The sequence below is a fragment of the Hyalella azteca genome, unplaced genomic scaffold (genome assembly GCF_000764305.2).
Source record: "Hyalella azteca isolate HAZT.00-mixed unplaced genomic scaffold, Hazt_2.0.2 contig14715, whole genome shotgun sequence".
Lineage (NCBI taxonomy): Eukaryota > Metazoa > Arthropoda > Malacostraca > Amphipoda > Hyalellidae > Hyalella > Hyalella azteca.
In genome coordinates this window covers 95,919-122,091 of record NW_025944591.1, presented here as the reverse complement: position 1 = coordinate 122,091, position 26,173 = coordinate 95,919, and the positions used below count along the sequence as shown (strand labels likewise).

General features: G+C 39.5%; 1 protein-coding gene across 2 annotated transcripts; it reads left to right on the top strand.

Moving 5' to 3' along the window:
- On the top strand, positions 1 to 25,885 carry LOC108679945 (CCR4-NOT transcription complex subunit 1). 2 transcript variants are annotated; one of them, XM_018168690.2, is made up of 27 exons: positions 1 to 275; positions 6,355 to 6,468; positions 6,995 to 7,141; positions 7,924 to 8,146; positions 8,580 to 9,055; positions 9,252 to 9,431; positions 9,725 to 10,198; positions 10,455 to 10,727; positions 11,517 to 11,896; positions 12,172 to 12,271; positions 13,623 to 13,950; positions 14,102 to 14,223; positions 14,559 to 14,734; positions 14,950 to 15,139; positions 15,569 to 17,758; positions 17,953 to 18,150; positions 18,513 to 18,670; positions 18,986 to 19,151; positions 19,550 to 20,329; positions 20,486 to 20,632; positions 21,246 to 21,482; positions 21,689 to 21,862; positions 22,118 to 22,285; positions 22,654 to 22,849; positions 23,036 to 23,160; positions 24,231 to 24,373; positions 24,634 to 25,885. In XM_018168690.2, exons 1-27 carry the CDS (start codon positions 174 to 176, stop codon positions 24,716 to 24,718), a joined length of 8,052 nt encoding a protein of 2,683 aa, XP_018024179.1. In that variant the 5' UTR covers positions 1 to 173; the 3' UTR covers positions 24,719 to 25,885. The 2 variants fall into 2 exon arrangements, with proteins under 2 accessions (XP_018024179.1, XP_018024178.1); XM_018168689.2 differs by having other exon boundaries at positions 13,605 to 13,950.
- Positions 25,886 to 26,173: the final 288 nt, after the last annotated feature.

Sequence of the window (26,173 nt, the reverse complement as noted above, 5' to 3'; positions counted from 1 at the left end):
TTGCATCAGCATAATGGACGTCGTCGTCGGCCCTACTGTTAGCATATGATCATTGTTCCTGATGTGTTCTTTTGCGAATAAATCACGGGTTTTAAGTGTAGTAATAGTATTTAGAATGCATATTAGAGAGCTTCAAGAATCTTTGAAGCTTTCGATGCCGTATTAATGGCACTATGAACCTAGACTCATTTGAAGCTGCGTTGTCTCGTACTGTAAACTTGATATCCAGCCTCAACACCGCTAACCTCAACTCCAATCTTCAGCAAATCGTTGATGTGAGTTTGTTGTGGCTATGCCGTATTGCCGTAAAAGTGTTTTCTGATGTTCTATTAAGAAAATGATTCATTTTATGCTGAACTTTCGTGTGGTTCACTCCAATAAAGAACTACATAATTTCGTTATGACTTTTAATTTTATAGGCCTAACCTAACGTAACTAACGTAACCTAGTTTCATATTGCCGATACTCAAGTTTCACCAGACGTTTCTAAATACACTTGTAGAATAGAAAAAAATGCCTCAGTTTTACCATATTTATTATTCAAGTTTTCTTTAAATGTGGTGCCATTGATCATTGCTGAATGCTGTATTAGTCTAGGTTTGGGAAAACTTCATATGTGTGCCTGTCAGCCTGTGGTAGGTATGTATAATGTAGGTAGTATGTACTAAACTATGTAGGTATATACCAAATTGTTAAATTGTACTGATACTATTAGTAATAACCAAATTTATGTATTAATAAAGCATCATATATAGATATGTATACTAATGTTTATTGAGAAAGTGGCGTAAGTATGAGACTATGAGTAAAAATAGGATACTCAATTTGAAGAACTGCCAAAAAAAAATCCATAGGACAAAATTTTATGTATTGTACCTACCATAAAATGGGGTAACTTTGACCACTTTTTTTTCAAAATGATGCCATTTTTTTACTAGATAAGTTAGGGTAAACGCGGTATATTCCAACATCGTAGGTAATTCCGTCACTTCTCTAGTTTTTCCTTTATATTAAGCTTTGTTTTAGTTACATGCGTTCATTGATGGTTGAAATGGTGACATCATACATTTGCGTGTCGAAAAACTGCAAAAACATTAGGTCTTGGCCATCTAGTGGGAAAATATTGAGATCCAAAGAGAGACAATGCATGCCACCTGGTGAGATCATCGAAAAATGTGTCAAATTTGACAGTTGACTGTACCTATGGTAATTTTAACTTAATTTCCAAGCCAGTCAATGTTACCCCATCACGGCTGCCATTAGGTGGTCAAAGTTACCCCATTGGGGGGCGGCGCCCCCCACTTGCAAAATATGACAATTTCCTAAAATTTGTCTTTTGCATATGTAACTAGAAGAGTTCTACTACAATGCATCAAAACCTGGAGTTATTTTACCAAAAAATAAAAAAATTGGAGGGGGTACTCCAACAGGCTTTAAATAATAGCTCTTTTTTGTGGGTCACATTTTAAATTTTTTAACCTATTAGATATGCAAACTTTTTAAATCTTTCTATTGTGTTACATAGCCTCAGTATTAGGCATTTGATGGCCATTGACAAAATTTTTCTATGTCGAATCGTTTTTGAGTTTTGGGGGTTTTTGTTAAAAAAATGAAAAGTGGTCAAAGTTACCCCGCCGGTCAAAGTAACCCCATTTTACGGTACCTAGTTGATTAGTAAGTAACTTAGTAGTCAGTGTTGAAAAATTGAACAAAAGCCACCCATGAATGGTAAAAAAATGCATGTAGGGTAAACGCGGTATATTCCGACACTGTGACACATTAAGGACGCATCAAGAAATGAAAAACTATAAAAAAATGACCGTATGCGTTACTAGAGTTCTGTTTGCTTTATGTGACTCTCAAAACACCGCACTACACGCCAGAAACGATGAAACATCACAAAATGTTGCCGTACTTATTTGAAAGCCTTTAGAATGCAAACCTACCAAATCCCTATATTCCGACACTGTGTGTGACTATATTCGGCACGTGGTGAGAGGTATTCCAAACGCGCTTCAAATTGTACTAATACGTAATTCCAACACCCACATGTTCGAATTCCTATTGCTGTGTGAGCTGTATTGGAATACAACACAGCTTTGAATTAGAACACTTTTGAATATTGAGCACTACTTAATTAGGCTTTTAATTAACAGTTATTAAGCTTTTAATTAAGAAAATTTTAATTTTTGCACACAGCTTGGAACGAGCTGTGTGTGTCCAATTCAAGTTGTGTTGGAATTAGTTTTTATGTGTCTAAACCTGTTTCTCAACTTAATCATCTATCAATTTATTTACCACTTGAAATCAGCAGATACAAGTATACCTAAAGGATTCCTAAAAGTCTCAAACCATAAAATTCTTTCTACACAAACAGTTTATGATTATTTGGTAGAGCAAGGTCAACTGTCAACTTTGACACATTTTTCGATCTCATTGGGTGGCATGCACCATCTCTCATTGGATCTCAACATTTTCCCGCTAGATGGCCCAGACATAGTGTTTTGGCAGTAGTTTGACGTGCAAATGTATGACGTCACTATTACAACCATCAACGAACGCATGGAACTAAAACAAAGCTTAACACGTTAACCGCCAGCATGCAATATTGGAACTTCCCCCTAGCGCCAAGACTTCTAGGCACTAAAATGTCTCAGTTGGTCAGGAACAGCTGCAAGGGAAGGTGTGTATGTGTTATACTCTCTGTCTAGTTTCTTCTAGAACAGAGTAAACCATGAGACACATGTGGTACATAAGGATGTTCACTAAATCTTCATTTTTCTCCAGCGCCATGTGCGCCACCGGTGGTACAAGAGATTATGGTACACCGGAGGCTTATATTGCGACAATAGAAACAATACACATTGGATATCGTAATTATTTGGCCACTGGTGGTTATGGTTTAGAGCTCTCGAAAAATATTTTTTATATTGTACGTAGTTTGTAGTTATGATTTTCATTTGTTAGTTTGTTATTTATAATAATACAAAGACTTATTACATACGTTTATTTCATTCCCTACTCCTAATTGCTCAGCATTACGATAACAAATTTCAAACCAAGAAACCCTTGTCAATGAAAGGATTCTTAGAATCTATTGCTCACTCACTCATAACAGGAAACTCGAACAAAATGAACGCAGGACAAGAACCAGCGGTTATAGGTGGGGAAAGAAACTCTCATTACCTTGTTGAGTTGGAGGGTCAATGTTGGAATGTAAGAAAAAAGATGTAGAGGGTTTTATGAGTGCTGTCATAAAATGAAGGCTGCTCAGTTGCAGCTGCAAATGCAAGAAGAGTGAAAACAGTCTGCCTTCAATGTGAAAATAAGCCACATATATGCCCTGGTTGTTTTGAACGAACCCTCTCTCATATGTAATGTCTGATGTCTAATGCTATTATTGGTTCATGGATAATTTTCCAAAAGGTAATTTCACTAATTATGATCACCAATTTATGCAGATTATTTGTTTTATTTGAAGAATTTCCTTTTTTACCATTGAATTTTATGTTTGAGGAAGAGTCTGATTTACGGAACAAAATTTTAGTTATATTTCATTTGAAATTTTTATGAAATTATTTTTTTGAATAGTTATGCTAATAAATAAATAAATTACGACACTTGTTTTGATAATATATCCTTCTAGCCATCAAAAATGAGTGAAAAACAAATTTGAAAATAAATTTGTAAATGATCCACCGGTGGTACATAAGGCGTTCATTGACAGCTTGTTTTGTGCCACCGGTGGTACATGTGGCGGTTAACGTGTTAATATAAAGGAAAAACTAGAGAGGTGTCGGAATTACCCACGATGTTGGAATATACATTTGCCCTATGGAGATTGGGAACTGATAGAAAATTTCTCCCAAGCAAGATTAAAAAATTCTACTATCAATCAAGAACTAGAAAAATTCTTCAGCATCATATTTTGAGGCCTAGCAGGATTGGAATATTCCTTCTTGTTTCTGAAATTTTGTGGCTCTGGCATGACGAGTTAGATGTACTTATCCATTAGTATTAGTACTCCAAAGTCCTCCTCTTCCTTTGTAGATGATGTAAATGTATAAAAAATGGCATTTTCTGTGATATATACTTGTTGTTTTTACTTAATTGATATACTGTCAAACAGGGTAATAAGGGATGGGCCAGGTAATAAGGGACAGTCCCAGAGTCCTCCAACATTTCATAGAAATGTTGTAGCAGCTAAACTATTTAAAATATTGCAAAAGAAAAAATAGTGGCATAAAGTTCAACATTTTTTCATCTATGTAGCATAAAGAAAGTTAAGAAATTTTACATTTAATACCTCTAAAAAATCCTTGAAAAAAGTGTGAAAAGTGAAGTTTTGGAAAAGTACATCTTGTAAGGTCTGTAGCAAAACAAAAAATAATAATAAATAAAAATATTCACCATATTAAAATATTTTCACTCACATAAAAGTTGCACACAGGTGTTGGCTTAAAAATGTGATTGACAAAATTTGCGTATCTCGTTCCAGAAAAATATGGCAGCCATTTCCGCTCAATGCAGTAATAAGAGACACTCCTAAAAATGCATTTACAGTAGAGCCTTGGTTAGCATAGGCTCCAGTTAACAAAAATTCAATTAGCAACAGAGAATTTTGATTAGATTTACCTTGCTCATCAAAAAAATTTCACTTGACAATTAAAATGGTGCAAAATTACAAGCCAAGCCATCCTGTAAGCTTACCTACAGAAGAAATGCTACATGGCTGCTGATATGAAGCTCACAGTGGACAAGGTTCTTGTCAATGCTCAATGGCATGTCCATGGATTAGGTAATATCACATCAATAATAAGGTAATGTATGGATAAGGTGATATCATATCAATAAAGTGAAAATGAGTAAAAATTGAAGAAAATGTCATTTATTCTACATTTATATCATCTACAAACTACAAAGGAAGAGGAGGACTTCAGAGTACTGTTAGTAATGGATGAGCTCATTCTACATGCTTCAAATGTTTTAAAATTGAGCTGTATTTCAAGTGTCCCTTATTACCCCATTCCCAGGGTTGGTTCAGGAGGCTTTTATTTGCATCGGGCATCTTCTGAATAGCATATGGAATTTTTTTCAGAGATGCCATACAATAGCCCTTGCAAATAACTTTAAAATGAGCCCAAACTCATTTATCAAATGTTTCATGGTAAGAAGTTATTAAGGAAAATGCTCAAAACCTTCCCTTATTACCCTGTTTGACGGTATTACCATATCCATAAATTACCGTATTATTGATGTGATATTACCACATTCATGGACATACTATTGAGCATTGACAAGGACCTTGGGTGCGGCAAGCTTTGTATCAGCATTCAGCACTCAGCAGCCATATGGCATTTCTTCTGGAGTATCTGTAAGCTTACAGGACTGGGCTTGTAATTTTGCACTATTTTATTTGGGGTCAAGTGAATTCACTATAACAAAAAAGATCATAAAAACATACCTAAAACCAAAAGGAATATTTTAGTGAAGTCATATTTTTTTTAAAAATTCATAGTTTAGGTTAATTTCTTTCTATGTTGCCTGGTGCACAATTCTATCTATGACATTATATACACAATTTGTGATGACCAATGATGAATTAATTTTTCATTAAGTGAATTTTTATTTGCTGAGCAAGGTAAATGTAATCAAAATTATTTGTTGTTAATCAATTTTTTTTGTTCACTGGAGCCTTCTAGAGTAAATGTGTTTAGGGTTGTCCTGTATTACCCCATCATGTACCATGTATTACCGTGGCGGTCATCTTGTCCCGTATTACCCCAAATGACTGCCATTTTGTTTTGGATTGAGGTACAAAAATTGTCAATGAAGTTTTGAAGCCGACACCTGTCTGCAACTTTCTTTCAAGCAAAATTTTCAAATATGACAAATTTTTTTTACTACAGACATTAGAAGAACTACTTCTTCAAAATATCACTTTTCAACATTTGTTTCAAGGATTTTTAGAGCTATCAAATGTATGATTTCTTAACATCCATTATGCTACATAGATAGAAAAAATGTTAACGTTTACACCACTATTTAAGTTTTGCAATCTTAAAATTAGTTTTGCTGCTGTAACATTTTTATACCATTATGGAAGACATTCTTGATTTACCCTGCCAGTCTCTTATTACTCCATTAGATGGTACATGAAGGCTAGCAGTGAATATCAATATGTGCTACTCATTACCTTACAGTAGAAGATCCTCAGTTTTCAATTGTTTATTTAATTCTCTTCATGTAACATAAATTCACATTATAATTTACATTTATATACAACAGTATCTATAACATTGGTATTGTACCAAACTAGCATGTTGAAAATTTTCACCTCAATCTTTGTTGCAGATCACAACACATTTTGGAGCAGCATCTGAACAACACATTTACCACACATACCTACATCAGTTCCAGTGGAGTCTTCACAGTGTAGAGTCACGAGCTTCCTCATCAATTGCCAAAGTGAGTACCTTAGCCATGGCAAGAGTTGTAGCTCAGCAGGCTGAATATTATAGGATTGGTAATTTATAGTGTATTATACATTTTCTTTTTGATTCTTAGATATTAATTTGATTTGCATGCTCACAAATTTTTAAATTTTCCATGGACTCTTAATGGCCTTAATTAGTATATTATGAAAATAAAATAAAATTTATAACTTCTTTAATTTCAATTAACCTCAATTACAATATACTTTTAAGCAAGATTGGGCATTTGGTAATGGTCATTGTTCCTCTGCATTAAATAGATCATTTTTATTGCATCAAAACTTGTCCTGTGATCTCTGTTATTTACTGAATAATAGGCAGAGCTGAAATGATTGACTCCTAATTTGAGTTAATCTAATAATTTAAATTTAAATCAAAGTTTCTTGTTAAAGGCCTATCACAATTGCAATATAGATTGAGATTAACTGAAATGTATGTCTACCTCCAAATGAGTTGCCTATGTCTTTATATTTTTTATTTTAAATTGTATATTTTTTCAGGAGAAAGAAAGCTTGAGCTTGATAAGCAGTGAGAGCAGCCCTGGCCTACTGACCACTTTCCTTGCTAAGCTCAGCAAGCTCCTACCTCCTGCTAAATTTGTTGCTGGTCTCAGCTTTGCAATCCTTGCATCACCACTCGTAAACAAAGTGAGATTCTTGATGATGATTCTGATGGGTGGTGATTGTGTAGAGCAAAAATAGAAGGGGCTTTTCTTCTGATGGCAGTGACGAAAGAGGCATTTTTGCAAAGGACGGTGAAGAAAATAGCCCTATTGTTGTTGGTTGTGATCAAAGAGGCATTCTTGTCAAGGACTGTGAACACGAGAGCATATTTTGTCATGGTTGTGATGGAAGAGGCATTCGTGAAGGGACTGTGAACAGGAGAGCATATTTTGTCATGACTGTGATGGAAGATTCACTCTTGTCAAGGACTGTGAACATGAAAGCATATTTTGTCATGACTGTGAAGGAAGATTCACTCTTGTTAAGGACTGTGAACATGAGAGCATATTTTGTCATGATTGTGATGGAAAAAGACTTTTGTTAATGGTTGTAGTGGTCAAATTAAGGCACTTCTTGGTTGACTAATTGTCTGTCCCTGAACGAGTAAAAGTTTTACAATACTGTTGACTCTTTTAAGACGTAAATGAAAACTTGAACAAATTAGTCACGTCTATTATTCTGCATCTCTAAATTTGAGTACTGCCATATTATTTCTGTCCTCTCCTACCAGCTAAGTGAGATTACTGTTAGCATATTGTAAATTGTGACCGGCAAAATATTGCTAATTATGACAAATAGAATGAATTTACAAATCTTGTTTTTGTGTTCTCTTGTATTTTTTAAATGGGTTCACAACGGTCCAAATCTCAGTGGCCTTGTACAATACTCATCCTATTCACTTAACTAATCATGAATACCTGTTACAGGCCCCAGCAGTTCGAGGACGTCATTTACAGCCTTCAGCTCTGTGCTCGTTTGTGCCATTCACTTGCTTGCTGCGCTCTGCCATCAAACTCAGCCCTCTATTGGAGGCCTGCCTTCTGCTGCGCCTCTTGTCTGATGCCACGAATCCTGACCACAGGACTGAGCTGAGCTCGCTTGTGTTGGCCCGTGTACCGGCCGTCCTTTCTCCTTATTCTGGCCCACAAGGTATGACTGAGAGTTGTGTTCGAAGATTCACTTGAGCATTTACTAAGTTGATTTCATCTATACTCATAAGTATTAAGTAGGAAGGAGTATGAGTCGTGTTTGAAGATCCTCTTACATGGGATAAAGTGGATAGGCTCATTATTTCAATTTATGGGTCCACAAAAATGACATTTGGTTAGTTAATGCATGCAGGGGGACTGACTACCCTTCTGACAAGAGGGTCTAGATCCACAACTTTTGCATCTACAGACCTGAAGTCTTACGGAACTTACTTAGATGTATACTTAACTTGTGCTACTGTTGAAATTTGAAGGACATTGCAGACCATGATGCTGGTGATGTTTAGAGCACTTGTCATGGATTGTGATTCAATTGTGTTGTAGCAGGTTTAATTTTTGCATAACTCTCATGCTCTTATTTCTACTTTCATCAGCTGGCGGCGAAGACGATCTCAGTGACGTTTGGATAGAGTGCCTACACAGTCTCTTCATAGGCCTCTTGGAAGGCTGCTCCTTGCCAATTACCAAAGCTTCATTACCTTCAACCCTCCCTGCCTGTCCATCCTCATCGACCCCGTCTTCTCTGTCGTCACAATTATCTCTCTCATTTGGAGATCAACTGTCTTCTGGGAACTCTGCTTCCCCGCTATCGTTCCTACTACCGTCATCTGTGCAGCAGCTTCCTGAAGTTGGCAGTGGCGTCACCAGCATTGTTGTCCCCAGCGATACCCTCAAGGGCCTCTTGCGAGTAGTCCAGGCCAAATACCCACCTTCTGAAGCGCCTCTGGTGCTCACACCTCTAATATCTTCAGACATTAGCTCCTTCAGAGGAGCCGTGCATCAATATCCTTCGGCTGTTCTCAGTAAATTCGTGAATACGAGCTCAGACGGCCAGCTATTCACAAATATGGTGAGCTTTTCCATTTAAGATACTTTGATGAAATTGGCATGGTGAACATATTGTTATTCTTAACCTTTTTTCGTTATGAAATGTGCTTGTTTGGTACTTAGTTATTTTTTAGTACTAATTGATGAATTGATTAAGTACTCGATCAAGTTTCCAAATCCCGTGTGTCAATGATGAAATTAACGAATTTTCTCCTCAGGCTGACTTGATCTTGAGCGAGACACTGATGGAGCAGGGGCCATCTTGTAATGCCACCATTGAAGATTGCCGCAAGAATTTAGCCGCTCTGTCGCGCCCCGCCTTCACGGCCTCCAGCATAGCCCGCTTCCTGGTCACTGCCACACGGGCGCACTACAATGCACACGTCAGGCATGACCAGGTAAACAGTGCTCTATTTTACATACTTTTTCCTTCAACTTATTTTGTGGACAGTTGAATAATAGAGGAGTTGTATTCCATCTTGTTCACATAATTGAGTTTTTTTCGGGAATTTCGTTTCATTAATGACAATTGTCTTTAGTGTCTGTCAATTGTATGCAAGTGCATGCTTGGGTTGCGTTGCCAAATATTTAACTCCACTCCCGATTGAGTTATAGTTATACGTTGGTCTAAATGTTAAATGTCTTCCTGATGCCTTAATCATGTTTTTAATGCCTATTACCAATTGATTAGGTTGGTCTTCACTTACCATCAAATCCTGCGTCTCTGTGGAGTGACAAGGACAAACTCGGACCAAACTCAAACAATCCAGCAAGCAGGAGTGAGAACAGTTCAGGGAACAACTCCAGCAACCAAACTACCACATGGAACATGGACGTAGTGATGCAGGTCATTATGGAGCTCGCTCCTGCTCCAATATCCGCCAAAGAAGTCATCATGAAGCTCGACGTGAAGAACTTCCATGTGATCGACCGTACGAGTCTCGGCATGTTCGTCACCGCAACGCGTCGTCTGAGTGGAGCCTATGCGCGAGCTGACCAATATCCAGTGGATTGCTTGTATCGCAAGTGGCAGAACGCAGATGAGCAGCTCAGTCTCATCAATGCCATGCTTTATTGTCCTGATCTCTTCTGCTTCTCTGATTATCCCTGCACGCCTGTTGTTGTCGAGATGCTCAAAACCGTGCCTGAACTCGAAAACAAGGAGGTCAGTCAGAGTCGTCATGATGTGTAATCTTCCTTAAGCGCTAAATGGACCAATCAATTTTGTTCCTGGTATGCAATCAGCGATGATTTGAACGAGTTACCATGAAAGAAAAAAACAATGAATGTGTTCTGTAGATATGTATTTTGAATGGTTTTCTCTTTTATTGGGTGCTATATGTTTGTTGGATTATATTAAATTTTGTGTACCGATCGGTACTGGCAGCTGATTCATGAACTGTATTTGTTTCCCTTCACAGGTGGCAACTTGGAGGAGCTTGAATCTTATAGAACTGCTGCTGTCACTGGAAAACACGCAATACTCGGCAGTAAAAGCGCTCTTCTCTCTAGCGCGACAAAATTGTCCTGACGTATTATTACTTGGCTTGGTTCAGAGCAACACACTAATGGGTGGCATCAAAAGGGAAATGATAGCACAACTCATGCCAGTTTTCCTGGAGCCTCACCCCAACACTGCTGCTGTGCTTCAGACTGCCTGGTTCACGCCCAATAACAAGAATGCTGTAAGACAGGTAAGAGATGGGCTAGAATTGCATCTGGCAATGCAAATACGTACATACTTCCAAGTTTTTCACTTGATACATTTACATCAAAATGTTCATTATTAGCATATTGATTTGCCCTTCTCTCTCCAGGCTCGGTAAAAAGAATAATGCAGCACTAGTTCAAAAGTTATTACGAATATCATTTATTTTCCTACTGGGCACATTTAGCGACACCATAGACTTTGAAAAATATTTAGGTATTTTTTTCTCATATTGCGTCTATGTAAGATAGATTCCAGATTAAGTAACAATTCAAGTCAAATTGGTTTGTTAAAGACACGTATTATTATTATTAAGACACGTATTATTAGACTTCACACTTTTGCGAACCTTCTGTTACTAATACAGAAGGTTCGCAAAAACGCATAACTTAACACCACTTATAATCTGCCTAAGCTAGTTCCTCTAATTAGTTATTCTGTTTAAGATGTCTTGAAGTCATCTTTCTCTAATATTTAGCTACTGACATGTGTTTGGTGCGCTGCGTGTATTAACGGTGAAGTAAACTGGCTGTCTTATCATTAAACTGACTTAAAATATGGTTTAATCAAGATAATGCTGCTTCTGAAAACATGTTTACTATTTCTCATTAATATATGTAAAGAATTGTTAATATCGATCATTTGATGAAAACAACGTGATCAACACCTCGCTTCTATGCGGGACATTAGTATCTTTCATGAAAAACCTTCCTAATAGGACGTGTCCCGCTCGTGTTCAGCCAAGGCAAGGCCTCACAAAAGTTTTTCACAACAGGTGATGCTGCAAGCTCTGTCTGACTGGTACATGGTGCAGGAGAGCGACCAGACGCGCCTCAGTCGGATACTCGACGTCGCACAAGACCTAAAAGCTTTATCGATGCTCCTCAACGCTACGGCCTTCCCCTTCGTTATAGACCTCGCTTGCTTGGCCTTCAGAAGGGAGTTCCTCAAGCTGGACAAGTGGCTTAATGACAAAGTTCAGGAGCATGGGGAAGCTTTCTTGAGCGCACTAGTTAAGTTTGTCCAGCAAAGATGCCCTCAGCTTACTTGTGCTCCGGGCACGGCAGATGATGCTCCAAGCCCTCTGCCCAAAGCCTCTCAGCTGCCACACGAGACTCTCGTCACCATCACTCAGTGTCTGGCTTCGTTTGTGAGGTGTGTCTTATAACTCAACCCGATTCCTTATAATTAAAAATTTTTTAAAAGCTTTCAGGCCATCTATTTGATTTAACTTGAAATTTTTTACCTGCAATTTGTTGAAATTCATGACCTGTAGGCTGGGAGATTACAAAAATTTTTGCCGCATTTTTATTCAGAGTGACATTAAATATATCAATGAAGTTTTTTATTATATTTTTCTGCTTATTGTCCCTGTTTCTTGTTGAATATGTCAAGGTTTTGGTGAACAATTTGGCACTGCCTTGTTACAGAGTGGTTATGAATCCTGAATTGTCGGAAAGCATTCTGACGATCAGCCAGAACAGCTCCCGCCTCGCGGCATCTCGCCAGCGCACAAATATCCCGGGGCTGGTAAGTTCCATTAGTGCAAAGCAGTGGTTCTCGTCCTGTTGTACTTGTCTAGCATTGTCCGTTGTTGTAGTGCTGGGCTCAATGTTGTTGGGGGCAGGAAGGATGGCCAAGAAGTCTCCTCTTGGCTGTTATACAGAGAAATGCGATAGCGGTGATTGATATGTTGGAGAATGAAAGCCTGGCAAGAAGACGATGTGAGGACTGGATGGGGTATCTGAACTCGAGACAGGCGAGGTTTGGGGAGCGGTCGATCATAGCCGTTGAGGTTTTCAGGAAGCTGGTGTGTGCTCAAACGTAGTTATGCTGATAGATACAGATGAAGAATCACGGCTTATTCGGAGCAATCGCAGGTAGTGGGGCAAGTAGGAGACTACTCTCGCTAAGAGTCGTAATGAATGATGACATCCACCAAAATAATGATGCCGAAAGGGTGTTAGGTAGTTGAATGAGGCCTCTTCCATAGCTATCAATCACGAGCAAAACGGATACTGTGTGGTAATGGAAAGAGCAGGAATGAACTGTGATTTAACTAGGGCTAAGTGAACAGAAAGGGAAGTACGCCATTTGTAGTATGAAGGTGGTTAATGGAAGCCCTTTTGAGGCTGCCGATGGAATGCCTTGTTGGATTTTCTGCTGGTCTGTAGGCCCGCGACGTCTGTGCGAGAGATGACGAGGTATCGGATGGGCTGCATAAGTTATAAAGATCGGACGCGTTTTGCCGTCATTTGCAGCCCCATGCATGAAATGAGGGCCAGGTCGTTCAGTATACATACGGTGCCGGCCGGCTGGTGTGTACTGGTTTTGACGGGAGTAGTTGCCATGGGACTGCATTGATTTTGATCGTTACAATTGTACTCCATTGCTGAGTACAATGCCGAAGATGCCCATGGTACAAAGATATCTTGTGCTCGCGCAATAGCGTTTGTATCTTAGGAAGAATATTTCACAAGTTCTATTATGTTAACATTAATATGTGCAAAGCTGTACCCACTCCTCTTTATCCATGCCCTGTTTTCCCATACAGGAATGGACCCTGACTAACACTTGATAAACCCTTGCAATTCCCAATCTTCACAGCTCATGAAATCAATCTTTTTTTATGTAAACAACATTATTGTATTTCATGGAACATAGGTATGTCTCCAGGATAGACGACTTGTTCGACCCTTGCACAAAATTAATTGATACTTTTTTTCCTCCCTTCATCTGCTTTTCTCTCATCCTTATTTTCATCTTTTCTTTCTACCTTCCTCTCGCTTCGCTATGATTTGCTCGCTACAATTCTGGGTTTTTGCCTCCTCCTTTCCACTACTCGTGGTTTGCCCACCATCAGCTGGGCTTCCCCTCTCAGGACCCCCTGAGCGCCCTCTCGCCAGGACTGAAGGCGCTGTCCCTCGCTGGCGGCGGCGCTGGCGCAGCAGGTACCACCGCGGGAGCTCCTGCCACCTCAATGTTCCCAGGGGCGTTGGGTTCGACTTCTTTGAACTCCGCTGCAAACCTCACAGGCTCGGCAGGTTTAGGCTCTGGTGGAGTGGGTCTCGCTGGCGCTCCTCCACCTGGATCGCCGTCACGAGGTCCTCTGGGTGTTGGAGCTGCGGTGGCTGCTGGTGGTCCATCACTTGTTAACAATTCCCACTCGAGCGCAGTCGGATCACAGCTCATGCCTCAACACGGTCCTAGTAAGCAATAACCTTAATAACATCCCCTTGATCGCTCTAACATTTTGTTGGAACTTCTTGTTTTATTATTCATATAAGTTATAACGAACCTCTTGATTTTATAATTTGATGGCGATTGTCAGTTAGACTGCGATTTGCTTTATGTGTGCAGTGGATGTGTCGCAAATTTTCGAACTACCCGCGATGGTCAGCAAAGATGTCGAGGATGAAGCCAACAGTTTCTTCCAGCGCATTTACAACAGCCCACCCAACTCAACTCTCTCCATCAAAGAGGTCAAACATAATAAATGCTATTAACATATAACCTTACAGTGAACCATTACAACCTTACAGACATTAATGCTATTTAGCATTTTGTATGACACCTCAAGTGCAGGTGTCCTACAAAATGTCCCCTCTATGCGTCCTGGTTATCTATCACTTTTATTCTAAGTATGATTACAATTTCAAATTCAATTCAGTTTTACTCGTATCCATTAAGGAAAAGACACTTTAATATAAAACTATCAATCTACTTGCGTAGTATGATATTCAAATGAATCTATTTAGCGAGCAACCGCGTTCAATAGAAAGTTGTATGTTAACAGAAGTTTATTGTTTGTTTACAGGTCTTGGAACTATTGAAGAAGTTCCACGAGTCCAGTGTTAAGAAAGAACGTGAAGTGTATGCCTGCATGCTGCGAAATCTCTTTGAAGAGTACAAATTTTTCCCCACGTATCCTCATCGTGAACTGTTCACCACAGCTAAACTCTTCGGGGGTATCATTGACCAAGGCTTAGTTGAGTAAGTCTGAACTATTTATTAGTCATAATTTTTATCATTCATGTGTTAACAATCTAATGAAAAGTATAAAGTTATCCTGACATTACTTTCAACTTAACTTTTAGTATCGCCGATTCCCTTCAGAAGCTTATCATGAATTTGATCACTCGAAATAGTTGCATAAGGATGTCGCATTTATTTAGGAATGCTTGTTACATATTAACTTCCCTCTTCAGGTTCATGGCTCTAGGAGTGGCGCTGAGGTTCGTCATGGAAGCTCTACAGAAGCCATTAAACAGCAAGATGTATTTTTTCGGCATCCTCGCTTTGGATCGCTTTCGTTCTCGCCTCAAGGAGTATCCACGATACTGTTCCCACATAATGGCCATCGACCACTTCAACAGCTTCCCACCGCACCTCGCTGAAGTGAGCTCTTAAATGCTTATTTCTGACATATATTATGTCATTAGTTGTACAACGCCGTGCTCGTGATGCCTAAAAATCGAAGAAACTCTAGCAGATTGTATTTCCTACAATCACAATTATTCCTGACTCTATTTAAGTTCTGATAATACCCATGCAAGCTTTCTTCTAACAATGAACCCCGATATAAAATTAGGAAGGAATTTAAAATTTCAACTATTGTTTTTATTTTATTTTTTATATATCCAGATTCATTTACAAATTTTAGCCTAGACTAATAGTTGAATAGTTATAATACAATAGAACGTGTGAACTTTTTTGTGTGAAATTTAGTTTTTCAAGTTACCATGTTCACTCTTGTGTTATGTAGTAATTATTGGAAATTATCTTATTCATGCCTTTTATAATTGACCTATGTTATTTTTTTTACAGTGGGTGCGTTATGGGACGCAAGTATCAGAGCCACCCACCCGCTCCAGCGGTCCAGTCCTCCCGCCAGAGTTTGAAGCTCTAGACAGCGGTGGCGGAGTTTCTGGAACTATGTTCCACCAAGCTAATTCTGCCGTCTTGCCTAATAACTTGCTTCCTCCAGTTGCTCCTTCTCATCCCTCCATGTCCTCCCAACATCGTCTCCTCACCGCAACAGGATCGGGTGCTACGCCAGTCAAGTTGAACCCTCCTGTTGTGGGTAACGTCGGAGTGCCGCTAACGCGTCCCCAGTCGGTCGTTGCGGTTGGTAACAAACCCAGCATTGCAACAACCAACATCGAAACTCTGCTCGTCGCCTCTGAAGAAAAAACGATCCCTCTGAGGCAGCCAACTGAGCAACAGAATGATAAAATTGCTTTTATCTTCAACAACTTGTCCCAGATGAACTTGGCTCAGAAGAGTGAAGAGCTGCTTGATGTTGTGTCTGATGATTGCTGGCCTTGGATCGCTCAATATCTGGTCATGAAAAGAGCTTCTATCGAAGCAAACTTTCATAATCTTTACTCCAACTTTTTGGATGCTCTCAAGCTCACTTCTTTCACCAAACTTGTTATTGACGAAACGTTGCGCAATATCAAAGTTCTGTTCAAGCTTGAGAAAAATTCTGCAAATTTTTCGGACAAGTCTTTGCTTAAGAATCTTGGACATTGGCTTGGTTTGCTTACACTAGCAAAAAATAAACCCATTCTTCACATTGACATAAACTTCAAATCCTTACTCATCGAAGCATATCTGAAAGGAACACAGGAAATGCAATATGTTGTGCCATTTGTTACGAAAGTATTGGAATCTTGCGGAAAGAGTAAAGTTTTCAAACCGCCCAACCCATGGACCATGTCTTTGATGAACATTTTAGCGGAAATCCATGCTTTACAAGACATGAAACTTCATCTCAAGTTTGAAATCGAAGTCCTGTGCAACAAACTTGAGATAACCGTCGACAGTCTTAAACCAAAGACGGTACTGCAGGAAGCTACGTCATTAAGCATCCGGGAATATCAGCTCGGTCCGCAAAATCCTCCGAATTTCGGAGGGCACATGTCAGTGACAACTCCAGGCGCTGTTGACGCCATGAGCGAGGTCGCTGCTGTTCTCGCTCGCGGCAAACGCGCTGAGAGCACTCCACTTCTGCCCACCATGCCTACATTCCCTAACCAGAGTTTCCTCACTGGAACCATCTCCGTGAGTGAAGGCGTAGGTATTCCTTCTGGACAAGGTTCCTCATCGGCAGGCGCCACGCCCACTCCGCAGACGGTATTGTCTCAGGTTGGGATGACTTGTACACAAGCTACCCCAGTGCCCTATCACCTACACGCAGCGGGTCAATTGGGTAGTGGATCAGCTACCCCTGCTCCTATTGTGGCCTTAATGCCGGCGAGTGATAAGACCTTTGCATATGCTGACATAAATGTCACGACTCTTCGGGGTTTGGAACAGCACATTTCACTGAATAATATTCCTCTTCTTGTCGAGTTAGGGAACCCTGCGCAGTTGAAAACTCTTGTTCGCGAAGCCATTGAAATTGCGGTTCAGGAGCTCCTCTCGGTTGTGATGGAACGCAATATCAAGATAGCCATGTCTACAGCTGAGACCCTAGTTAAGAAAGACTTTGCTTTGGATCCTGATGAGACTCACCTTAGAGCTGCCGCTCACATGATGGTACGATACCTAACCGCTTCGATGGTGATGATCACGAGCAAAGACTATCTTGCCTCTACCGTCTCAAAAAGCATCCGGCAGAAACTCACGCCGACTTTCACTCGCGGCAACACGGTAGCCCAGGCTGCCCAAATCGAGCAGTTGGCTAATGCCATAACAGTCGAAAATATGGCTATTACTTGTGCATTTATTCAAAAAACTTCTGCGGAAAAGGCCGTGATGGAGATGGAGAAGCGACTCAATCAAGAATATGAAGTTCGTAAGCTAGCTCGTGCTGAGAACAGGCATTATTGTGATACAGCTGCACTCACTTATCAGGCTGAAAGAATGCCTGAACAGATGCGCTTGAAAGTTGGTCGAGTGACTCATCAGCAAATGAGCGTATATGAAGATTTTGGCCGTCACATCCCTGGGTTCTCGCCCACTTCTGACCAAGAAGTGTCAACCACTTTGCTGCCGAAAGCATTGACCGTCGTGAGTCAACATGATATGTATAACTTAGTAATGTTGTCAACTTCTTCAAAAATATTAATTGGCCGAAGTTAGCACCGAAAATAATTTGAGCTTATTTCGCTGTATTGTAATAGTTGATGCTTGTCAAATGTGTTGATATTGAGATATTTCATAGTAGAATGCCTAGCTATTAATCCTTATATTTTCATCTGCAGCCCTACGTTCTGGAAGAGTCACAAGCATTCCTACTTCTGACCGAGCGCTTCGGTGTTGATATTGAACAAACCATCCAGGCGTTCAATACTGTCACGCCTGATAGCCCTGTGGCTGTCATGCTTCATAACATCCTAACTATGCTCGGCCATATCCGCACCAACAGAGAATTCAATTCCATTCCAATTCTCCTTAAGAAAGTAAGTCATTAGTTCTTCTTGGCTGGTCCCATTGTCGCAAAGTGCTTTTGTTGGCTTGGAAACAGTTGCTGTAATTTAATGTGTAAATAACAAAAATAAAATATAAATAAGTGTATAAAATAAATAAATATATACATAACAGTTAATGTAATATACCAACCACACTATTGTGTGGCAAGTTTATTAACTGCTTGATGGATTTTAATTTAAATGATCTTATTTTAAAACGATCATTTTTATTGTTAGTAAAATGCATTTAAATTATTGAGTTTGAATGTTGTCACTTCATTTAATAAAATATATATATCAATTTATCTGCGTCATTCTCATGTACTTATGATTTATTTTACTTGGGCTTTCAGTGCATGGAGCACTTGCTAGAGGGCACCAGGGAACTGCCCACGGATCCGGAGCTTAATCCGCTTGTTGTGAAATTCCGGGACATTCATCTTCTGCTTCTCAAAACAATTGCCGACCCACGAGTTTACGGAGTGCAGTGGACCACCAAAACTATCACAAAGTGAGGCTCAATCTTCAACTTGTAGTTCTTCAATAAGTTAACGTGTCGTATGTATGTGTGTCAAGCCGAACCAAGTTTAATTCAGGCAAAGGCTGAAACTTATGAGTGGTGCATGTCATGAAATTATTTAATCGAGGTTACGCATTGATTTCTGCCCAAATAGTTTGTATTATATTAGTGTCTTTTAACGGGCGAGGATCATCTTGAAGTCTTCCTGAAAATACCATGACTTGATTGTACGAGATCGCTCATTAACGGATGAAAATTAATGTAGAATTTAAAACAATTATTAGTATATGGAATTAACCTTCGCAGAGTATGGAATGAAATGCGAGACGACGTGAAACTCAATGTTGATGTGGTGGACTGGCTCCTCCGCTCATCACTCTTCCACGTTCCAACTTTTGATGAACTTCTTGCTAGATCGATTGAAGAACAGCGTAATCTACTGCCTCTATTTTTCGCCATGCAGATCGTTCAAGTAAGTCTTCATCTACAACCAACACATAACTTGCGTGCACTTTTCTTAAGCTTGATATTGGTTCTTCTCTTATTTAGACTCGCCCTATAGGGTGTCCATTCTTTATATGTAAAGTGAAAATGTTGAAAAATTACAGCCATTTATTATATGAAAAAATATATAGTTGGTCGTTTTTATTTTTTTATTTTCGTATGCCTGTTGAGGAATGAAAAATGCATGTTCAAATTTCATCTACAAAATTTTACATCAACTTGGGATAAATACTGATAAACGGATTTTTTCTAGACTATGTATATATATCATGCATGTGTATATTGTTACATGGATTTATCCATTTATCAAGCATTCGTTCGAGGACTCGATTAGCTGCTGTTAAACGATGAAGAATTTTGTTTCAGGTCTACTTGGTTGAAGACAGCCAAGGAGTGCTGAGCGAGAGCGACTTACAACAAACACTTGATCTCATGATACGTCTCTGCCAAACGCGTCACGCTCCTGACTCTCTTGTGGCCCTTCTTGAGGCTCTCAGAATGAAGCACGATTTGGCAAGCTCTGCAGGCGACAGAAACTCAGCTGCCGTAGTCGTTGCAAATCAGCAGAATCCTGTTGCTGTTCCTCTTGCGGCTCCCACTGCAGTTTCTGCTGCAATGCCAACTGCTGCTGCCCTAGCCGCTGTTGTTGCAGCAAATCAGCAACCAAATACGAGCGTTACAAATTTCACGTCCAGCATGCACTTCCAGTCAGGCGTTAACCAAGCAAGAGACTTCAATGACCCCGCAGGTCTTCAGGATAAAACTGAAGTTCTTCTTAGAGAATGGATCAATCTCTACCACGCACCAACAGCTGGACCAGGTTCAGCAACAGCATTTACTCACTTCGTGAAACAAATGAACCTACACGGTTTCCTCAAGACAGATGAGCTAATTACACGCTTCTTCCGTAACTGTGTCAGCTTTTGCAGAGATGTCTGCATTCGCAGCTTGAGTGAACAGCAACAGGCGCAGCAATCAGCGAACGGTTCTCAAATTCCCAGCACGACCATTGCTGCTGTGAACATCTCCCAGTACCGCAATAAATGTTTCCAACACGTCGATCCTTTCGTGCGGCTTGTAGCGCTACTCATCAAGCACAGTGGAGAGGCTAATAATCCAAGCACCAAGATCAATCTACTAAACAAAGTGAGATGCTCCTGAAATTAAAAATTTAATTTCACTTTGACAACGTTCCATGAACTATTTTCATATGATCTTGTGGATACTTTTGATATCTGTCTGTCGCTTTAATGAAGTTGCCTTTTTTCTCAAGAACATTACTTATTTGTCGGCAAATTTCAGGTTTTGGGTCTTGTATGCGGCATTATTTTCCATGATATTGAAAGCAGCAACACGGAATTCTACCAGCTTCCTTACCACCGCATCCTCATCATGCTGTTCCTCGAGCTCAACGCTCCAGAGCCCGTGCTCGAGACCATCAATGTATCGGTGAGCTTTGTTAAACTTTGTTGCATTAGTGGTTTGTGTGTGAATTTTTTTCTTAAATTGTATTATTCTGTATCAACAATCTATTTTTTTTTTGTTTCGAGATTCTAGCAATATCGATTTTCTGTCTTTACTTGTTGCCACAAAATAAAGAAAAAACTTCCTCTCTCCCTTCAACATTCAAATAAATTCGGGATAGTTACGGTATGATTGAACTCGAGTCTGACTTTTTCAGAAAAACCTCTACTATCTATAAAACCTCTATCCGACCTCGTAAGAGCGAATTGGCGAAGCGAGGAATTTGTCCTCTATTTATCACATTTCGATGCGAAATATTATAGCAGCCGGCCGAATTGGCCTCCAGCCACCTAGTTAGTCGCAACTTGACTTGTATTTGCCATATTCATTCTAGTTGATCGGTGAGCTAAAATTACTACATTTTGATCTGTTTAAGTTTTACCATCGATATTTAGTTACTTTTTTTCATGCGACCGACTTGCTGACCGTTGAATAATGTAGACTGATTCTTTTTCGCTATTATTTGTGCAGCTTCATTTATGGCGTATAGTTATATTAAGAACACGAGTTCACAATATTAAAGCGTAAGTTATTGCAGGTCTTGATGGCTTTCACCCAAACTCTGCACCTCCTCCGGCCCTCAAAATGCGCTGGGTTCGCTTACGCGTGGCTGGAGATAGTGAGCCACCGCGTGTTCATTGGACGCATGCTGGCCATCACGCCTCAGCCCAAAGGATGGGCCATGTATTCCATGCTCCTCAACGATCTCTTCAAGTTTTTGGCTCCATATCTGCGCAATGCACAACTCGCTAAGCCGCTTACCAAGCTCTACAAGGTGCTTATATCTCATTATTACTACTATTATTATGATTATTATTATCAACTTGAGATAATGCTAAGTCATTTTTTGCGATCTATATTCTCTTTTGAATTTATTCCTTCTAGTCCGTATAACAACCTGCTTGAATAATCATTTAACACAACACTAGTTTCCTCACGTCATATACTAGGAAATAATCCTAGCACTCATGCTACCTACAGGGAACTCTGCGAGTCCTGCTCGTATTACTTCATGACTTCCCGGAGTTCCTGTGCGAGTATCACTACGACTTCTGTGATGCCATCCCGCCTAATTGCATCCAAATGAGGAACCTAATTCTTTCCGCGTTCCCGAGAAACATGCGCCTCCCTGACCCCTTCACTCCCAATCTCAAGGCAAGTTCATAATTATTATATTTAATTTGTATACGTCACCATTATCGAGTTGGTGCGTCGAACTACATAACAAGAACATATTTTGTGATTGAGGCGAATTTACCCTGAAATTTATTTTGTTATCTTCGAGGTCAGTAATTTGATATCTTGCTAAAGCAAATTTTCATGTTTTCGTTTGCTTTACGTCTCCTGAAAGAAATTGAACCGCAAGCACCTGCGAGAGTTTGTATTTTAGTTCCCCCTAATTGTTTGCAGGTGGACATGCTTCCTGAGATAGCCGTGAGCCCCAAGATGCACTGCGACGTGTTCAGCTACATCACGCCTGTTGAGCTGCGCTCCAACTTAGACTCGTATCTCAAGAATCGAACACCCGTTACCTTCCTAACTGAGCTTAGAGGATATCTACAAGCCTCTCCAAACTCGGTGATGCAATGTTCCAGATTATTTTCTAATTTCTCTAACCGCTGATTTTTTAAACTCGAGTTATGTTCAGTATCCTGTAAAGATTCTGTCTTGACCTTGCCAAAGCGGTGAAATGATATTTTGTACAACCCTAAATTTCATGCACGTTCATTCCGATCTAAAATCTTAGATTACTTTGTTATTATTCTGATATGAAATACGCTAATGACCTACCGTCTCCTGTTTTCAGTCACTAACTTGAATTGCCTAAATCTTGGACCGTATTATGTTCGTTTAAACTCCGAATAAAAACTATAGATGCAGATTTGTAATCATTAACATGATTAGTTTACAATTTGTGTACGATTTAACGAAAGAGACTTTTCCAGTCATTGGGCACCAACCAGCCAGGCGACGACGGCATGCGCTACAACATCCAGAGCCTGAATGCTCTCGTCGTCTACGTTGGCATGCAAGCCATTACACAAATACAATCAAAGGGCCAGACGCCATCCATGTCCACCATTGCCCACTCAGCGCATATGGATATTTTCCAAAACTTGGCTGTCGACATGGACACTGAAGGTATGTGTACTTGTAGGTGCACTCAGACGTTTTCCTGTGATAAAAGTTTCCAAATTTAGAAAGTTTACACGATAAGTTTTTGATCCTTTATTTTGCCTATATTTGATGATCATTATTTTAAGCTGTATACCATCGTCAAGTCCTCTGCTATAATGCCATGAATCTGACTTTTGTTTTCATTTCCAGGCCGTTATTTGTTCTTGAATGCCATCGCCAACCAGCTGCGATTCCCCAACAGCCACACACACTATTTCAGCTGCACTCTCCTCTACCTCTTCGCAGAAGCCAACACAGAGGCCATTCAAGAGCAGGTATGATGATATTATCAAGCAAATATCTGGATGCTGTTACTGTGATTTAAAGCTATACGTGTTGTAGTTATCATCGAAGGAACACTTTCTGTTTCCGTAATATTTGGCGGAATGAATGCGATTCTTTAGGGAAATTTTATTCCTTGGTTTGTTTAATGGATACTTTCCGCTTTTCTTCATGCTTAATTTTGTATAATTTTTATCTTTAATTTTTTTCAAATGAACGAATGCAGAAACTCGCTAAATAGTCAACAAGCGCTTTTCCCTATGTACTAGTGCGACTTGTTAGTGTTGAAGAACTCGAGACCAATTTTTAAAATATAAGTTTAAACTGCTTTTAGGTATGGCCGATAAGCAAGTGAAAAGTAGCGCCGGTAGCAACAAGAGCCTCTGCGTATACCTAGAGAACCAGAGGTAAAGTCAATAAAGGCCTTACGTCGCTCGTGTTCACAATGATGCAGGGTATCATAAAATCGTAATTTTCAATCATCATCGTCAATACTTAATTGAGATGGACTTATTTCAGAAAGATTCTTTTATTGTCCAACACGCATTTCTGTTGGAGCAGTTTTTATTATTAGTTTTTACCGATACTAGCTTATTTTTTCTTCATAATCAACTCGTTTAGGTCATTTCGTTGCAGCTCGCAATTACTATTTTTCATTCATCGCTGTTCATACGCCTGGTTCATATTTTGCTTCATTGCTGGTAAACTACGCTCTGCATCAGACGGCAGCCTTCGCGGCAATCAATAAATCCATCATTAGTGAACTTAGTCGTAGCGCAGGCTTCAAACTACCAATCGCAAAACACCAAACGATTGTTGAACATTCATCGACTAATTCGGAAGGTGCGTCTTCTATTTAATCGTGGTAGAGACGGCAGTTTGCCTGGAGGAAAGCAATCGAGACTTTAACTGTCATGCTGTGGCAAGATTGCCCACTGAGGCAAGATTCTGTTGGGTCATCCTGAATTAGGGTCAGACTTCAAAAATGTGTTTCTTTCGCAAGAAACACATTTAGAAATTGCGCACCGATTAACTCTTGAGATTAATGTTCTCAATATCACAGATAACGCGGGTGTTGCTGGAGCGTTTGATCGTTAATCGACCACATCCGTGGGGTCTTCTCATCACTTTCATCGAACTCATCAAAAATTCGACTTACAAGTTTTGGTCTCACGAGTTCGTAAAGTGTGCACCCGAGATAGAGAAGTAAGTATTAAGAAAGTGAAAATTCATTCTAGACCTCAGAATATAGCATAAATATCACGATGCTCCCGATTTTAAGCTAATTATTTGTTATATAGAGCATTTCAGAACCTCAGAATTTGCTCGATCTATCTTCCAAACGCTCATGTTTTTGCCGCCAGAATTGTTTCTTGATTAATATTTTTGCAGACGTTTACTGCCTTGTTTCCCTTCTCTTATTACGATCTAGTAACCTTTACTTTATAACATTCATATTTTTGCAGACTTTTCGAGAGCGTGGCGCGGTCTTGCATGGTCAACAAGCTCGGGTCGTCAACAGTTGCAGGAGGACAGAGCGTCGACGCTTAATCACCTTAACTGGATGTTAATTTGTGTGAACTTGTCAGAAATTAAGTTTTCATAATTTATACACCTGCCATGATCGTAATCATTGACGAATACCGTGCAAGCTAATTTTTGTCCAGGAATCAAATCCTGGAGTGTATGTAAGCATTGGAAGTGTCTTTCATTAAGATTCTTCCATTAATGGTGCTCACGCGAAAGTGTATTTTAAAATAATTAGATTTATTCGTGTTTGGCTTAGTTTTCTCAATTCTTTCAAGGCTTTGAATACTAGGCTTGATACGCGAAGTAACTTAACCGTCGGATTGCCTGCCGTATGAACTAAATGTCAGACGTGAGACTCTCCGTTCAGTGGTGCATACGCTCGGCAACTGCAAGTTCGTAGCTCGTTTGTAGCAGTGGGAAGCTCATATATTTTTCCTTGTGCTGTCCTTATTAGTTTCGTCGTTTGAATAAAATTATGTGGTAGGTTTGATTTTAGTTATAATGTCATGGCAGATGAATTAAATGAGCCCAACTTTGTTAGTGTAGTTTTTAGTTGGTTCTGTTATGGGTCTAATTACCTCATAGCGAAAACTATTAGTTCATACCTCGGGTGGAGTTTAAGGAAGCTCCTCAGCTCGACTAATGAACTTTTGCATTTCTTACAACAAACTTTCACATTTATGCTTAACAAAAGGAGTAATTTCTTTACAAAATTTGAACTGCTTGTCAAGCGAATGTAAGAGGCATCACATTAGCTGTATGTTTTCCTTATCTTATTGTAAATAGGCTTAAACATGAAGTATATTTTCTAATTTGCCCATACGATGTATTGACACTTGTGATGTACAGATAAGCAAGGTGTTGTTGGCTAGTGGTAATGTAGTTGCAGCGTGTATAAACTGTACCATGAAGTGCACTAACGTGCGTTTAGCATTTGCTTAACTCGGGAAAGGATTCGTGTAGATCCTTGGATCGTATTCGTTTACGTGTGCACTCTCCGAACCATCCGTTCCTCATGAATTGACGAGCAACAAAGATGCGAAACGTTTGCGCATTTATAAATGTCCTATAGTTAAGTGTGAAGAACATTTAGTCGGTCTAGAATTTTTTTTTGCAAATTAATATCAGTTCAATTAGTTACTGGATTGAGTTACTTTGCTTTTCAATATTTGAAGCAACCATTTTGTGCATATATTTTATTTATCCTTGATTGTCACAAACCTATTTTTAAATAGACCGAAGGTGCAAGATGACAAAGCTTGTGGTAAATCGGTAATGGCGGGAAGCACGTTTTTCGTGAAATTCAAGTTTGAATAGTCGAGACGTCATGTGTTACATGGTTACGATTTGCATCAATCTTGCCAATCTTCACGCAAAACTGAACTGAACACTGGAACAAACTGAACAAGTCTTACATCCGCGATTCATTTCAAACGGAGAAATTTAATTCCTCTTCATTACATTCTACCTGCAATC